The sequence below is a fragment of the Neofelis nebulosa genome, chromosome 9, assembly GCF_028018385.1.
Source record: "Neofelis nebulosa isolate mNeoNeb1 chromosome 9, mNeoNeb1.pri, whole genome shotgun sequence".
In the NCBI taxonomy this organism is placed as follows: Eukaryota; Metazoa; Chordata; class Mammalia; order Carnivora; family Felidae; genus Neofelis; species Neofelis nebulosa.
In genome coordinates this window covers 80,399,780-80,417,832 of record NC_080790.1, presented here as the reverse complement: position 1 = coordinate 80,417,832, position 18,053 = coordinate 80,399,780, and the positions used below count along the sequence as shown (strand labels likewise).

At 35.2% G+C, this 18,053-nt stretch overlaps 1 protein-coding gene across 6 annotated transcripts in view; it reads left to right on the top strand.

Annotated features, from left to right (window-relative positions):
• The window catches only part of REV1 (REV1 DNA directed polymerase), an 89,863-nt gene that overhangs the window by 42,518 nt on the left and 29,292 nt on the right, over window positions 1–18,053 (top strand). For 5 of the 6 annotated variants that reach the window (XM_058684406.1, XM_058684405.1, XM_058684409.1 and 2 more), the window contains 5 exons: window positions 2,528–2,696; window positions 7,139–7,294; window positions 10,178–10,884; window positions 13,630–13,737; window positions 15,119–15,235. In XM_058684406.1, coding sequence (XP_058540389.1) covers window positions 2,528–2,696; window positions 7,139–7,294; window positions 10,178–10,884; window positions 13,630–13,737; window positions 15,119–15,235 — 1,257 coding nt within the window. Of the gene's footprint in view, window positions 1–2,527; window positions 2,697–7,138; window positions 7,295–10,177; window positions 10,885–13,629; window positions 13,738–15,118; window positions 15,236–17,659; window positions 17,817–18,053 lie in introns of those variants that run through there. The other variant, XM_058684411.1, reaches the window with a different exon arrangement.

The following is an 18,053-nucleotide window of genomic DNA, read 5'->3' as shown; positions in this document are numbered from 1 at the left end:
ACTTCACACTGAAAAATATGCAAGAGTTTGCAAAATTGGACTTCAGGGAACCTCCTCAACTTTATCCAGTAGGTCCATGTTTTCCAGTTTCAAAATTCTGCAGTGGTTTGATTTCAGAGAGCAAGTAGTAGAGGGGGCATACTTCACAAGTATCTGTTTACAGAAGTAATGTGTTCTGTCAGCCTGTTTTCTGTTTAAATCATTTAATACAGTTAGAATTGGTTTAGATTAACCAAGTTAATTTACAAGATTAACTTGTAAGTACTTGTTTGCATTACCTTGCTTTTTATTGGGTTTGGTATTTGTCCATATGATTACGTTGTACCTAGCCTTTAATTTGGTACTTTTTATTATTATTTTATATCAACCAAATTCTTTAATCTTAGGGAAATAAAGTAAGTAAACTGCAGATTTCTGACTGTTTAATTTTCACTGTTTTACATTAAGTTTTTGTGATGCTCTATTTTTTGTGATCCTTAAGCCCTATAAACCTTCCATTATGAATTTTGAATTAATTTTATTTAAAAGTTTTCATTTCTCTTTTTAGTGCACTGTTAAATTTGGGTAGCCCCTAGCCACATTTGTTAATAAGAACTTGAAATGTGGCTAGTCTAAATCGACATATGTTTTATTTTTTTTTATTTTTATTTTTTTTTAATTTTTTTTTTTCAACGTTTTTTATTTATTTTTGGGACAGAGAGAGACAGAGCATGAACGGGGGAGGGGCAGAGAGAGAGGGAGACACAGAATCGGAAACAGGCTCCAGGCTCCGAGCCATCAGCCCAGAGCCTGACGCGGGGCTCGAACTCACGGACCGCGAGATCGTGACCTGGCTGAAGTCGGTCGCTTAACCGACTGCGCCACCCAGGCGCCCTCGACATATGTTTTAAATGTAAATATGTGCTAGACACTTAGTCTAAAAAAAATATGAAATTATATTTTTTTATGTTGATTACGTGTTGAAACGATAAAATTTTCTAGTAAGCCTCTTAAAGACAGTAAAAAGTAAAATTAATTTTAGTAATATTTTTAACCTAATAGATCCAAAATATTAAGTTATGTATGTGGCTTGCATTTGTGGTTCACATTATATTTCTGTTGGACAGTAGTAGTATTTGCAATCAGTAGCATCATAGGAATTCTACACTATAAGAATTTACCAAGACTAGACAAAACCTGTCATATCTAAATGTCCTTTGTTAGTGTTTTTCTTCTTCTAAAGACTAAAACTCCCCTAATTACATAGTTATCATAATAAAAGTGTTTATTTAAATACTTTGACCTGTATTGTATTTATTTAAATACTTTGATCTGTATCATATGAATTTAAGAAAATCTGTTGCTTGAATAACAAGTAGATACATAAGCCTCCAGTGACATTTCCCCACTCTCCACACCCCCTCCCCCATACACCTGTTTTGAGGAAGGTATGATTAGAGCTTTCATTAGGATAATAGGTGGAAGAAACAAGCTATTGAAAATAATTATTTTAATGTGATGCTAGTAATACTGGTCATAACATAACTTTAGTGAGTTCGACTTTTTATGGGAAAGCATAGGTCACCCTGATTCTTGTTTAAGGTATTTTTCTATAATTTAAGAAACATTAATTTGAAACAAAATGGAAAAAAATGAAGTTTCTTTGTTTTTTTTTTTTTTTTTTGTATTGGTTATTTTTTGGTTTTGGTAAAAGTTCATATTAAGAAACTGAATAATATTATTTTAACTTTTTTTATATTAAATGAAAAAAGGTTATTGGGGCTCCTGGTGGCTCAGTTGGTTGAGCATCTGACTCTTGATTTTAGTTTATCGTTCATGGGATCAAGCCCACCTCAGGTTCTGCTGATGTGCCCAGCCTGCTTGGACTTCTTTCTCTCTCCTTCTCTCTGCCCTTCCCCTGCTCTCTCGCTCTCTCTCTCTCTCGCTCTCTCTCTCTCTCTCGCTCTCTCTCTCTCGCTCTCTCTCTCTCTCTCAAAAAATAAAAACACTTTAAATAAATAAAAATTATTAAGCTTCATAGGGGTAAAGTCTTTTAATAGCCCTATAGTAAGTCTGCTCATAGTAAGTATGAGTAATTTACCAACTATTGTACTATTCTGAAGGAGGTAGGTGTAAGATTAATTGGAGTCTCTGTAAACTGATCTATAAATGATTTTATACTTGTTAATTTTTTAAAACCTAAGATAACCAATATCAAGGTCATGTAGCAAAATGTGATCAAAAGTTTTAAAATATCTGCTCTGTTATTAGTGTAGATTCAGTACTTGAGGTCCCTATCTGCTCTGGGCACATCTTAGCAATAAGTGCTTTTTTATTGGTGGACTGTCTCCAGTAGCCAGGGAAGAGGATGTGCTAAAGCCAAATAGCCTTATCACTTTGTGACTTACCTCCCAATTTTGTTTACTGACAACACAGCCCAGGAGAAATCAGTGATATGTTCCTCAAATTGGGCTTTTTAAGGGATTATTCAGCTAGGGCTGTACTTATATAAAAAACTCTTTAACATATTTTAATACTAATTTTACAGATCCTTCTGCTGAGGAATTGCGAAAGTTAATGATGTTGCATGGAGGCCAATACCATGTGTATTATTCCAGATCCAAAACAACACACATTATTGCCACAAATCTTCCAAATGCCAAAATTAAAGAATTAAAGGGAGAAAAAGTAATTCGGCCAGAATGGATTGTGGAAAGGTAAGTTTAATTTTTAATTAATAAGTTTTTAAAATTGGAATATTTTATATTATAAACACACATTGCCTCTTAAGAGTGAAAAATAATGTCTTAACACCAGTGTACTCTTTAACCTCACATTGATAATTTAGGTAGCCTAGTATGTTAGTGTTCTTGCAACAGCCTTAGCTACCAGGAATTAGGGGAGATGACTCAGGTAAGCAGCAGGAAGCAGTGATGGGAAGGGATTGGCTAAGCATGGTATTCATTCAGCAAATGCTTGTGCATCTCTGATGGGCTAGATGGTGCTCTGTGTATTTGGGAATTATTGATGAAGCAAACAAAGATCCCATCCCTACCTCTTGGAGCTTATGTGTTCTATTGAAGAAAACATAATAAACAGTATGCTTGGTATATGAGTAAATTCTATCCTGTGTTAAAAGTACATGCTAAGAGGTAAGAAGAAGACCAGGGTATTGTGGACCTGGAGTACTCAGGACAAAGAGGAAGAGCAGTTTGAGGTATTAATATCTTTTAGTTGTTACATTATGGTTCTTCTGTTGTTGATTTGTAATTGATGTTCTAAATCAGTGGCCATTCGTATGTCATCTGAACCTTGGCGATGAGCCATAACTTAAGTGAATTTATATTTTGAAATGGTATATATATATATATATGAGTAATTGTTAGATGTATGAAAATTAAAAGTGAAAATATTAAAATCCTCATTTGTAAAAGAAGGCTAATATTGACATGATATGATTATGTGAGAACTAGAAATAATTTGCGCAATTATCTAGCATAATGCCTGGCACATTGTTAGAGGCAAAATATAGAAGTTCCTTTGTTGTTTTATTTTTATTCTGTAAGCATCAGCAATTGTTAAAAAATAAATTCCAAAATGTCAAAAGTATATATCTATTTATTTATTTGCTTATTCACTCATTTTTAAATTTTATTTATTTTGAGAGAGAGAGAGCATGCACTTGAGCAGGGGAGGGGCAGAGAGAGGGGAGAGAGAGAATCCGAAGCAGGCTGTTTGCTGTCAGCATGAAGCCTGATGTGGGGCTCGATCCCACTAACCGTGAGATCATGACCAGAGCTGAACCAAGAATCAGACGCTTAACCAACTGAGCCACCCAAGTGCCCCAAAAGTGCATTTTTAGAAAGTGCATTTGGCTTTCAGAAAACCATATGTATCTTAGAGATTAAAATTTTTTTAAACCTTGGGGGATTAGGTTGACAGCCTATCCTTGGAATATATCACCAGTGCCTTTTGCTGTTTTCTTATGACCTGACCCTTCATTACATCAGATCAAAGAACGTGGCTTTTAGCAATGTGTCTCCTTAAAAAAGGAGCTGTGTGGTTTTCAGTATAAGAAGTTTGTATCACCACCTCATGCCAGTCAGAGTGGCTAAAATGAACAAATCAGGAGACTATAGATGCTGGAGAGGATGTGGAGAAATGGGAACCCTCTTGCACTGCTGGTGGGAATGCAAACTGGTGCAGCCATTCTGGAAAACAGTGTGGAGGTTCCTCAAAAAATTAAAAATATAACTACCCTATGACCCAGCAATAGCACTGCTAGGAATTTATCCAAGGAATACAGGAGTGTTGATGCATTGGGGCACATGTAGCCCAATGTTTATAGCAGCACTTTCAACAATAGCCAAATTATGGAAAGAGCCTAAGTGTCCATCAACTGACGAATGGATAAAGAAGATGTGGTTTATATATACAGTGGAATACTACTTGGCAATGAGAAAGAATGAAATATGGCCTTTTGTAGCAACGTGGATGGAACTGGAGAGTGTTATGCTAAGTGAAATAAGTCAGGCAGAGAAAGACAGATACCATATGTTTTCACTCATATGTGGATCCTGAGAAACTTAACAGAAAACCATGGGAGAGGGGATGGGGGAACAAAAAAAGTTACAGAGAGGGAAGGGGGCAAACCATAAGAGACTCTTAAATACTGAGAGCAAACTGAGGGTTGATGGGGTTGGTGGAGAGGGGAAAGTGGGTGATGGGCATTGAGGAGGGCACCTGTTGGGATGAGCACTGGGTGTTGTATGGAAACCAATTTGACAATAAATTATATTTAATATGAAAAAAGTTTGTATCATTCCATAGTTGTACTGTGTGTTGTCATGTGCAGACAATCCTATCATCGTGCTAGGGCTAGAATTTTGATCTGAGGATATTAGTTTGACTTTGGAGGGAATGGTGGAGATCCATAGATAGTAGGAAAGTGGGTTGAAAAGGGCACTTGCTTAGTGGAACTTGATTTGCTTAGAAAATGGGAGTTTACATTAGAGCTTTTTTTTCAAATACCTACTCTTCCTTCTTTCCCTGAATATAACTAGAGAGAATACAATCAAAAAAGCAACTTAAGGCAGTTACAAGTTTTAAAGTTCACCTGAGTGGATTTTATTTTGGTTTGAAGTCAGGCTAATCATCTGTTTTTAAATAACTGAAGTTACTTTGGACATCCTTATCATATGGCCTGTTTGCTTCATTTTATGTATGAGAAGGAAGAGCTAATAAGATATATCCAAGAACAGCAGGATTCTGAATTCAGATTTTTCTGACTCCTAATTGGGTCTGCCTCTTTGCCGTTTAATTAAGCTTGATGTAGATGAGTTGGCCCTGTGGAAATGGATCAGTCTGGGCATATGTCTTAATATATAAAATAAATGCCCAGTGTCTGCATGTACTAGCATGGAATCCTTTTGGGCAATTACAGTACTCTTTCTTTCATACTGTAATCCCAGTCTTGTTCATCTCTTCTCAGTAGTGTTTTTATGAGATTTTATTGTACTTAAAATTTTAAACATTATTTTAGTTATTTAACGGATGATAAATGATATTCTTTTCTATAATTTTCCTGTTTTTAGTTTGAGTAGTTTAAACAGCAACTACCACTCGTAAGTGTTTGAGGTGATTGCTTTGCTTTGATTAGAATTCCCTGGTGTCTGTGTATGTGCCATTAAACCTGAGTTAATGTGGGCATGAATATAAGGCCACGACTTCTAAGAGGCAAGGGAGTCCTTTAATGGAGAAGTTTTAGGTATGAGATTATTTTACTGAAACCTTTGCCTTGCAAATCTTATACTTTTATATAGTATAAATTAGGGATTTTCAAATTTTTGTCCTCATCCTTTTCTTCAGACAATGTAATGTGGATATCTGAAGGGTAAGATAGTTAATGAGAAGCTGCTGTGATTCACCCCACTGCCTCCTCAAGCCTGACAAGTGCTGTGGAGCACAGTTTAAAAATGCTGTCCTTAGTTACTAAGGCTGATTTTGTTTTTGTTCTTCATTTTGTGTTGAGTCTCTTGTAGCAGGGGACCCTGCCTCCTATCGTTAGGTTCCCAGGTGGGTCTGCTGGCAGTGAGGTGGTGATTGTTGCAGTTTATGCCAGCTCATTGGGGTCTCCTGCTGGGGGTAACTGGCTCCCAGTCAAACTCTGCCCTTTCTTTTTAAGCTCCCAAACTATAATATGTTAGCACATCTGCCACGTAGTACTTAAATGATACTGTGAAGAGCCCATACTTCACATGGGCTAAAATGTTTCTAATTACATTAACTGTATAGATTAGAGTGCTTATTCAGTTCACTTACATAAAAGTTGACAGCAGTTTCACCTCATGATTTCTTTCATTTCTCTTGTGTTTTTGTATCTTGCCTCAATTTATTCTTTATAGAAAATGTATATGACTAATTTCTGGTATAGATTTGGCTTTTTTTTTTTTTTTTTAAATGGTGTCATTTACATTTTTTCTCACAGTATTACACAGTTCTTGTAAAATTATTTTTACTTGACTAACAAACCAACAGACACATTTCAGACGATTCCCCAATGACTTGTAGGTAGTATTTTATCAGAAAATACATTCTTGGTCTCCAAGAGCTCAAAAACAAATAGCTTATTTTCAGTATCTGTAATAAAAAACCAATCTGTACCCTGTAGGAGAGAGGGCAAGAAGTTGTATACGTATTTTTATACCTTTTATTCCCCTTCCTGAGCTCATGGTGTGGAAATTGGGAATTCTCATCCATTTTAGTTATTCTGGAAAAGCTTACTAGAGGAGATTTGAGAAAATCTTGATGATTCTATATGAATTGTTTGAGGCGGAGTTGTGGTAAAAATATTAAAGTCATGAGGATTAAAGTATTGACTAGTCGAACTCGTGCTTGCAGTTTTGTCATCTTACTCTCTTTCTTTTTCCCCTCATGTAATGTTGTTTGCCATTGACTTTTAAAGGAATATCTTATTCTTAAGTGTTTAAGTAAGATTATGTTGCATTAGGGCCACTAAAACAGAGGGAGAAGAAATAAACTAGGAGAATAGGTGGCTCATTGTTGGTGAAAAACTCTGTTGTTAAGAACATTTATTTTTCATGAAACTTCTTTTCCTCAAGTATTAAACTCTTAAGTTGGTTTTACTTTTTTGTTTCAGCATCAAAGCTGGACGACTCCTGTCCTACATTCCCTATCAGCTGTACAGCAAGCAGTCCAACATGCAGAAGGGTCTCAACTTTAATCCTGTGTGCAAACCTGAGGATCCTGTGCTGCCGGGTCCAAGCAGTGTATCCAAACAGCTGAACAACAGGGTGTAAGTTTCTCTAGATTGGGGAATGCTACAAAGCTGGGTTTTAGCAGTTGGTGTGGGTACTGCTCCTGCTTTGCTGAAATAGAAACAAATACAAAACATGGCCATTTATCTATATTAAACATGTTAAAATATGTTTGTGGGTATCTTACCTAAAAATTATTTTGGGGGTGGCTACGTGGCTCAGTTAAGCATCCAACTTTGGCTCAGGTCATGATCTCATGGTTTGTGAGTTTAAGCCCCACATTGGGCTCTGTGCTGACACTGTGGAGCCTGCTTGAGATTCTCTCTCTCTCCCCTTTTCTCTCTACTCCTCCCCCACTTTTACACGTGCCCTCCCAAAAAATAAATAAACTTAAAAAAATTAAATTTATTTTTATCATGAAAGTTTCTTAAATAAAATGTAAATAAGGAAGCTTTCCCAATCAGTGTAGATTCCCCTGTTATACTAATGGATCTTAAATTACTGGAAGTAAAATTTTCCATGGATTTTCCCAAAATTACTTCCACATAAGTAATTTGCTGTAGAATGTTGCTTTCTCAAAAACCAAGCTAATTGCACCAGTATGCTTTTGTTGTGTGCTATATACATAATAAATGTGTTAACATTTCTAGGTTATTTTTGAAAATTTCCAAATTCATAGCAGTTTTACATATGTAAATATATTTACATTGGTAAAAATTTAGTTGGTGACCCTCAGTGTTAACAGCTAGAGGTAACTCTAGACTTTATTCCATGTGGCAGATTTAAAAAAATATATTGATTAAGCTTTAATTGCAGTTATCTTGGGTAAATTGGTTTCATGATTAATTGGTGTGTTGCCTTAACTTGTATATCAGGTGGTTTATTACCGCTAGTGTTCTCCTTATTTATTAAATTGCTTGCTTTGGGAGTTGGATATATATATATTTAAAGACCAGAAGTCCAATTAAGCTGGGAGGATCTGATATCACTACCTTCAGTAGTTTTTGTTGTTGTCATTTGTATTTTATCTTGTATTCACTTATAAGCATATTCATGTTTTTCACATTACCTAACCCTTTCAATTTTTTTAGCACCATCAAGGTGCACAACAAATAATATCAGAAAATCTTTCCAAATGTGCAACTTCGTATTTTTCTCTTACAGTAATAAAAATAGGAAATAGGTGGTTGTTATTTTTAATTCTCCCTTATGTCAGTTTTAGCAGGAATTTACCTATTAGATTGTACTTTTTAATACATGTACACTTTTGCCTAATTAATGTATGTCTCCCAATGATATATTTCCATTACAACTACTTTATGAATATCCGTTTGTGTAGGCTGAAAAACTGTAGTACAGAAAGAATGTATATTAGGAATGTGTTTCTTGCCAGTGTTTGTAATTCTGTTGCATATGTTGCTAGTATACATGAGAAGAATCTTATTGTTTGTCACACAGAAAACTAGATGTCAGGCTTTTCTGACTTAACTCACCTTTGTTGCTTTCCATAGTATTTATTCTTTAGTATATTCAATACGTTTTATAAATTTCTTTGAAGTTCTTTTATATGACTTCTTGTTCCCTTGCTTTCTCTTTATCTCAAGGGCCAGACATGTAGCAAATGAGGTTTTCTTTCCTTCCTCTTTTATTTTAATTGTTCCCTGATCTTCTATTTTCCCTTTTCACTGGCATGATCATCTGTGAAGATTGGACCTAATCAGAATTGCCTGTCATATTCCATGAGATGGTTCAGCCAGAGCCAACCCAGAAATGGGTGGTAATGTTTTGTATCTGTCTCATGTGTGACTTTTCTGTTTAATCATACTGTTACTGCTAATCTCTTGTGTTGGTATTAGGATGAGAGACTTTAGATTAAACTTGGTAATACTGTGGCAGCCTCACCAATGCCTGGGTATCATGTATCAGGCAACCTTCTCTGGAGCCTGAACTGTAATTGGGTTAATGGTGTGGGTGTTTCTAAGTAGAATGAATTGCTGTTCTGTAATTCAGGTTTTTGTTTTTGTTCCTTAGATCATTTTTGTGAATGCAGATGAAATTTGCCTTTATTATAGAGTATTAACAAGCAAATATCTAGAGGAGTCAGAATGTGAATTTAGCAAAAACATTTGTCATAGGTCCTACATTTATAAACTTGTCATCCAGAAACTTGGTCAGATTGCCTTGGACCACCCTGGTGTCTGAATATGCTTTTTTAAGAAATGAAATGCCATTTCCTTTGTTAATAAGCAGATGTCCTCATTTTACTAGGTATACATTTTACTGAATTACCCATACACATTAACCTAGTTCTTTTTACCTACTCATGACAGTGGGCCTATTAAGGGATTAGTAAATACAGTCTGTCAGTCTTCCTCAGTGAAACTAACTGGCCCTAGGATTGCAGCAGTATCATATTTAATGTGAACAATGCCTTACATGAAACTAAAACAAGGAATATTAATTCAGATAAAGTTTCTTATCCATTTTTATGGGAGTTATTTATGTTAACTCCCATAATTTATTGACTCCCTAGTAAATGCCAGATACTGTGCTACTGTGGGTATTTAGGGATTACAGGTTCCATTTAAATTTTAGTGGGAAGAATAATTGAAAATGGTTTTTATTTTTCTTCAACCTGAGATTCTTTTATGTTTCTTCTTTGGGAGTATTTGAAGTTTGAAAAAAAAAAGAACAAAACTTAAAAGACTTTATGTTCTAGGATTTTCGTAGTTACCTTGCTACTTTGGTTTAGCTAAGAATTATCTTAGTTGGAAGAGAAAGAATATAAAATTTATGGCTTAATTTTTCAATTTTTAGGGGGAGAAATATTGAAGGTGTGCATCACTAAGACCATGTTTACATTAAAAATTGTTTTAGCCTGAAAGTCACATATCAATTTATATCTTTTTTTCTGTCTGTAGAAATCACATAATTAAGAAGATTGAGACAGAAAATGAAGTCAAAGTCAATGGAATGAACAGTTGGAATGAAGAAGATGCCAATAATGATTTTAGTTTTGCGGAGCTGGAGCACATCCTTCCAGGAAGGAAACAAAACGGAATTCCGCATCACAGAGACAGCACTGCCATTTTTAATGGACATACTCCTAGCTCTAATGGTGCCTTACAGATGCAGGATTGCTTGGTGCCCATGGGCAACAGTGTTGCCAGCAGGCTTTCTCCAGACTTTGCCCAGGAGGAGGAGCAGGCTGAGAAGAGCAGCACTGACTTCAGAGACTGCATTTTGCATCAGTTGCAACAGAGCACTAGAAACACAGATGCTGTGCGGAATCCACACAGAACTCATTCCTTCTCCTTATCATCTTTGCACAGTAACACTAAAATAAATGGTGCTCACCACTCCGCTGTTCAGGGGCCTTCAAGCACAAAAAGCACTTCAGTACCTGCTCTTAGCAAGGCAGCACCTTCAGTGCCATCCAAACCTTCAGATTGCAATTTTATTTCAGACTTCTACTCCCACTCAAGACTGCATCACATATCAATGTGGAAGTGTGAATTGACTGAGTTTGTCAATACCCTACAAAGACAAAGTAGTGGTATCTTTCCAGGAAGGGAAAAGTTAAAAAAAATGAAAACAGGCAGGTCTGCACTTGTTGTAACTGACACAGGTAGATACTTACTAACATTGTTTTCTTAAGAAACAATAGTACTTGACCATTTTGTTCTTAAGGTGTCACTGGTATTCTGATCAGTACTAAGCTCTCATAAAAGTCTTTAGGAATATCGGGGCATGTAAGTTAACAGTAAGTATAGCAGATTATAGAAAGCTTTCTTCCTTATTAAAATATTTTTTACAAATTTAGATTTAAATGTTGGCTAGCTGAATATTTTCAGGTAACTTAAACAGTAACAAGGTTGGGATTCTGAGCATTCATTCCTCATGTAGACCTTGTCAGTTGTTGAAATTTTGAACTGTGTAAAATATAACATGTAATTCTATCCAGTGCTCAAATTCTTGTAAGAATAAATTGGTTTGGTAAGAGTAACTTAATTCTAGAAGCTGGCATCTGAATGATTTTTAAATTATTAAAGAACTGACTTAATAGCTACTGTAATTACAGTGGTAAACTTGTAGTGAGATTAAGTATTTTCACATAATAGTAGATGGGTTAATTGTATTTTGTTTTTTAATACTTGTCTTCAAAAGCAAACAAAACCAACAATTACAGACTGTATTTCTATGCAGTCATTACTAATTAGTTTCTGGTTTGAGGTTTTAGATAACTGTTTACAGAATATATGGTTTTGTTTTGTTTTTTTAGAGAGATATCTCAGATTATCTCATATTACCTTTTAACTTATAGCTATGGAAACTGAGGTACAGAGAGAAGCTCATGGTTCTGCCCTAGACAGTGATAGAGCTTCTCCCTGTGGGTTTTTTTCTATTATGTTTTGTTGTGTTTGATGTAGTCCTAAATACTTTGTGTTACTTATGAGATATTTCAGAATAATGTTACAGGTATTAGATTATCCATTCATCATCCCTTGGCCTCATATGGTAAAGGTCATTTAATTTTGAAAGCTGCAAAGAATTATTATGAATTAGTTTCATGAATGGAATAAAATGATAAATTTTTATGTTGTATGAAAGCATTCAGTAGGTGTTTGGTATATGCATTCTGTACTACTTGAATATTTAAAGCAGTTATTTGGGGTTTATATTATGTTTATATAATATTTATATACAGCAAAATTATAATTGTTAAGATTTATTTTCTAAATCATTTCTTGAGATAATACAGAGGATAGCAAGGAAGTGCATGGTTTGAGTTCAATAATGTATCCTTAATCCAAATTCTGGCTCTGCAGGGCCATGGGCCAGTTCACCTCTCTGGGTCTCAGTTTCCCCTTCACGGTGGAGTGATAGGTGGTCCATGGTGCTCACCTTGTGGGCTTCTGAACTTAAGGGAAGATAACAACAAAGGCTTGTTGCCTTGCACATAGTGAGAACTTGGTGCTTTCACACTGCTTTCACAGTCACAATTTGGTAAATGTAGTAGTCTGAACCATTGGGGAGTAAAAATGTAAGGTTTTGGAAGCTTATTCTGAAAACTTAACACCTTCAGTACTAGTATTCTTAAACCTATCAACAGAAAACTTTTTTATGAGATTAGAACTTTTTTTTTTTTAACGTTTATTTAGTTTTTGAGAGAGACAGAGAGGGAGTGGGGGGGGGGGGGGCAGAGAGAGAGGGAGACACAGAATCCAAAGCAGGTTCTGAGCTGTCAGCACAGAACCTGATGCAGCCCGACCCGGGCTTGAACTCATGAACCACGAGGTCATGACCTGAGCCTAAGTCGGACGCCTAACCAACTGAGCCACCCAGGTGCCCTGAGATTAGAACTTTTTACAAGCTTGGAGTTCTTATTTCCAAGAATTCTATATTTTAGAGGACTAGGGAAAAGGTCTAAGGATGGAACTGATAAAGAACAAAGCTCTAGTTGTGGCTGGATTGGTTACAATAACCCTGATAAACCAAAATACATAGCTCAGGGTGATTAGAAGGCAGAGTCCTTAGGAGAGGACACTACCCTTTTCTTGAAAGTGGCATATATGCTTCAGAGCTGATTTTTAATAGTGTTTAATGGCTAAAGGAGGAAAATTGTATATATTTACCTACAGATTAATATGTAGGTATTTGTTCTATAGACTTTTTCTAACTATATCTAGAGCAACAATGTGATGGTTCCAGGGCTCAAATCAGACTGCCTAGAGTTGAAATCCAGTTTGGCTTCTTCTTACTGGCTGCATAACACAGTCATTAACATAACAATATTAATCTATCAGATGGACCTAATAAGATTATATATTTCATCATATTGAGAATTTTAAATAAATACATGTAAACCTCTTAAAACAGTGCATGACACCTACCAAGCACTCTATACTGGCAGTTTTTACTGTTTTTTTATCAAGGAATATTTGTAGACTGCATATGGAATACTGATCATCTAAAGTTACTTAGCTCCACGTAACTATATGAAAGTACTTTTATACATTTTAATAAAATATTCACACAGAAATAACTTTAAGTATTTAGACATACTTTGGATGAAAGACTTAATAATTCTTACAATATAGATTAGGAAAACATGCTATCTTCATAATTGATTTCAAATTATGTTTGCAAACTAAATTTATATCTCTGGATTATGTTTAGAGCCAAAGAAACTGACGTTTGACCTTGCTTGAAGTGATTGAAATATTCTGTAATAGATACTGTATTTTTTTGAGACTTCATTCAACTTATAGGCACTTAAAGTACAGTTTTTAAAATTAAATAGACCTGATTTTTTTTTTTTTTTGATACTAAAAATTAGCTTCAGGTTTGAACATTTTCTTTTTCCTTCTAGGAAATATGTCAGTATTGAGTTCACCCAGGCATCAGAGCTGTATAATGCATGTTGATATGGATTGCTTCTTTGTATCAGTGGGTATACGAAATAGACCAGATCTCAAAGGTCTGTATTCTTGTTCATATTTTAAGAAAACTTGATATTGTTATAAATATATATTCTAAGGGATCATAAAACCTTCAAGAAATATTATTTTTATTTTCCTTGGCAAAATAAATCCCTGCTTCCAAGTTTTCTGACTCAGTTATCAAGAAAGATAAAGGGAAATTAGAAACATTTTGTTCTCCCTGTGGAGGTTAGGTCTTTTAGGGAAGAATACTCCTCTTCAGCTGAAAGATCTCATCTAAGACTAATAAGACTGGTACCTGCATTGGGCATTTTCTATATTTTTACATATTTACTATTACTTGGTTATTAAATAGAAATTTTATGGTAGCATACTCCGCAGTTTGGGTCCATGCGCTTTCTTTCTCTTGGATAAATAACTTGATTAACTGTTCTCATGATGCTAGTGCACATTCCAACTTTTTGGTTTGAGAATAATTTTGCATTATTGAATATTGCTGAGATATGCTGTCATCTTTGTTTTAATGGAATTTCAGATATTTGTGAGTTAGTCAATACTTTTAAAAACATTTATTCTGGATTTTTCAGTAGTTCTGTCTGTGCTTGAAAGATGTAACTATTAGCATTTTCTTCTGAGAGTCTGTTCTTTTTCAGGAAAGCACAGAAACTGCTGGGTTAACACCAGGGCTTTATTTGTGTCATGAATAGCTACTGCTTCAGCTTTGAAGGGAGTTTAGAATGTTCAAAGAATTGAGTTTAGCCTGATGAGTCACTCTGATGGTAGTATTTTTTATCCTCACAACAAATGCATTCAGTAACATATATATGAATGATGCATGCTATTGCTTTAAGAAGTTACAGTTCTTTTGTAACTTAATGCATACACAAGGAAATGATACCTGAAAGATTTTATAACTAAACCAAAAACTGAGGGACTGTATTCTCAAGTTTATTATATAGTAGGTCAGATTGTGGTCCCTTTGCATATATGTTTCTCTTGTTGTAAAATTGAAAGATTCGATGTTACCTTACTTTTCTGATACGAGAAATATAAAAAGTCCAGATGTAGTTGGTTTTCTTACCCTCTCCCACCATTCCAGTTTGAATCTAGGATCTGAGTTGACTCTTCTCTACTGTAAGAAACCAAACAAAAATCATGGGAAAGGAAGTGATAGCGTTTTAACTTGAATAAATATATCATATTGTCATAAATAGTTTACTTTTTGGAGGGTGTTGAGAAACTTAGATGATTTTTGTATGGTGATTGAGAATGTTTAAAGATACTAGCTCCTAATGGATTAATGTCTAAAGCTAAAGAAAATATGTCATATTTTTAAAACTTTTGAAAATGTTTCCTTTACATATTGCCATGTTAACATTCCTATATTTAGATTTAAAAATAATTTTTTTTTCCTCACAGGAAAACCAGTGGCTGTTACAAGTAACAGAGGCACAGGAAGGGCACCTTTACGTCCTGGCGCTAACCCCCAGTTGGAGTGGCAGTATTACCAGAATAAAATCCTGAAAGGCAAAGCAGGTACAAATGAGCTCTCTTTGAAGTCATAATGCTCCTGTTGAAGACATCTGGATTTTGCTGCTGGTATTGTCATTACAGAAATGAAAGAGTTGAAATAATTAGCTTTTTCATTCAAGGGTTTTAAAGGTGTCAGTGACATCTTAAAGCAAAATCTGCATGCAATACAAATGACTGGTTTATAGTCCTGCTTTGTTGAATTGGATGATGATATTTTCCTGGGATAGAAAAGAATGTTTTATAGGGTGTGATTAGTTTGCTTTGTGTATATTTAGATTGGGATAAAAATAAAATCATGGACATCATTTTGTGGTGGTCTCTAGACTCAAGTTGATTACTAGTTGGTCACTGATCAACAGTAAAGACACTAAAGATTTGTGTGAGGCTGTGGAATAAGAAATAGTAGGACTTTATTTATTGGAATAAGAAGATAAATACTAGGAATCATTCCCCATATCTTTGTTGAACCTGTTTGAACATTTTCTTGCCTCACTGGCTTTTGAATTTTTTGCTAGTAATAAATAAAAATCATAAATTATACTGATCACAGTATTATTAACATTTTTATGTCTGTTTTTTCCCCCTGAGTAAATTCCCTGAGAAATATTTGATTAGAAATTAAATTCTTTGTCATTGATCAGTTTCCTCTTGAATGTCTGCAAAGCCAAAAGTTTTTAAAAATTAATTTTCCAGAAGAATATTAATCAGAAAGTAGTCAGAAACATACAGTGGAATGGAAGGCAAGCAGTTAAATTTCATCCTGATTATTTCAGGTTCCTAGTTTTCAGTTATAAGAATTTGGGATTATTTTAGAAATGATCTCATAGAAATTAAGGCAGAAGGAAAGCCACTTGATATATCTGAGGAGTTTTTTTGAATTACAGTCTTTTTGTTGGTCGTGATTATCTGTTTACATGGTATGAATACAAAAGACAATAACTAGAGATAGAACTTTATGCTTCATGTGTACCTGTATTTTCCAGATTTCCTTTCTCTTGGTTATTTAAATCTTTTAAGAGATTTTTGACATTCCAACATTTTGTGTGTCATGAATAGATCTTGAAGTAGTCAGTATTGAGCTTAAGATTTAGTTGTATTGTGGTATGTGGCAATATGGGTAGTTTCTTAACTATTGGTAGTATGGTTTTGTGCTAGGTTGGTTTCTAGAAAACAAGTAGCTTAAGGAAATGCATACTTGTCACATTGGGCAGTCAGTGAAAAACTTACTGAATGAGCGTTGAAAGAAGAAAAAATACCATGGACATACCGTTCAGTAATATCTGTCAGTTATGCAGTACTCAGTTTCTCTGGTGGGTAGAATCTTGTATTTGCTACACACATCTGTATTTCAGCAGTCTCTGCCTGGAAGTTTGGCCTTGTCAAGCACACATCCCTTAGGAGTAGCAGAGAACTAGTCCTCTTACATCTTTCCTTCCTTCACAAGTGATCTGACCATACACAGTTTATTAACAGAATACAGTTGTTGCTTACTTAATTATCTTTGTCAGTTTAGCCACTGGATTTTCATAACACTGTAATGACCTTTTATAATTCACATCCCCTCCACCTCTACATGTGGTAGGAAATTGGAAGGTAAATATTAAGAGAAATATTGAAATTTCACTTGACATTGAAAACTGTCAAAACTAGTTTTTCTGTCACTAGAACAGGTGAATATAATACTTTGCATTTTATATTCTTTCTTTAACTTGATGTCATTCACTTTTATGTCCTAAGCCTTTGACCCATTAGGAGCTTTCCACAATATTTGTAACATAAAATGAACAGATTGTTCTTAAAGTTTGGTTGCACCTAACCTTGTACTTAGAACTTGTTTTTTCAGTGCCTTTGCTCTTCTTTCCTTGTTACTCCCTGATCTTTCTTTCTCTGTGTCCTTATAAGACATGACATCAAATTTTAAAATATCGAGGATCAATTTAGGAATTAGAATCTTTGGCTTCTGCACACTAGCTTTTAAAACAAAAAAATCAGTTCTGATTTTTCAGCTTGTACATCTAGGCAAAGTATTAGAACAAATAGCATCTTTAGCCTTTTATAGATAGAAACTTTAGTTTCTTATTCGTCATATTAAAAAACTCTTTGTCTAAATACACCAGCATAACCAAGGGCTTTCCATCCATGACTTCCTTTGGAAGCTGCTTCCTGAACAGTACTCAGCAGTGACGCTTCTCATTGAGGGGACCTTATTATTTGGAATCCATTTATACTCAAGATTTTGTGGTTGGGGCCTTTTACCCTTTCCTGGATTCCAGGATGCAGATGTTTTCTTACCCCTTCAACAACTTCAGTGTTCATTCTAAAGAACAACAGTTTTTAAAATCGTTTTAGTCATAGATTTATTCTCAGCGATTTCTTTTTCACAGACTTGGGTCCCGGCCTCTGATTTCTCCAACCGTTCCTCCACATTCTCCATGTGCCCGTCTAGTTTGTCAAGTTTTGATGAGCAGTTCTCTACTTTGCCCTCCAGTGAGGACAGTGTGTCCCTGAATTTCCCTGAATCTCCCTTGAAGCAACTCACTGCGCTCGTGGAGGGATCCCTGCACTCTGCTGCACTGTGGAAAAGGTCAGCCAGCCCAGTGAAGAGAAACCCGAGGTGCTGCCTCTCAGGCAGGGCATTGGGAGCACAGGGAGCACAGACACTGTTCTCACCTCCAGCATGACTTTCCTGTGATTTTCCAGACAAGTATCGTAGATTATTTAACTAGACTTTCAAATAGAAGTCACCTAACTCCCCAACTTTCAAGGCATACATAATCATGGTTATACCTGTGAAAGGCAGCTGGTTGTGGCTCTTCAAGCT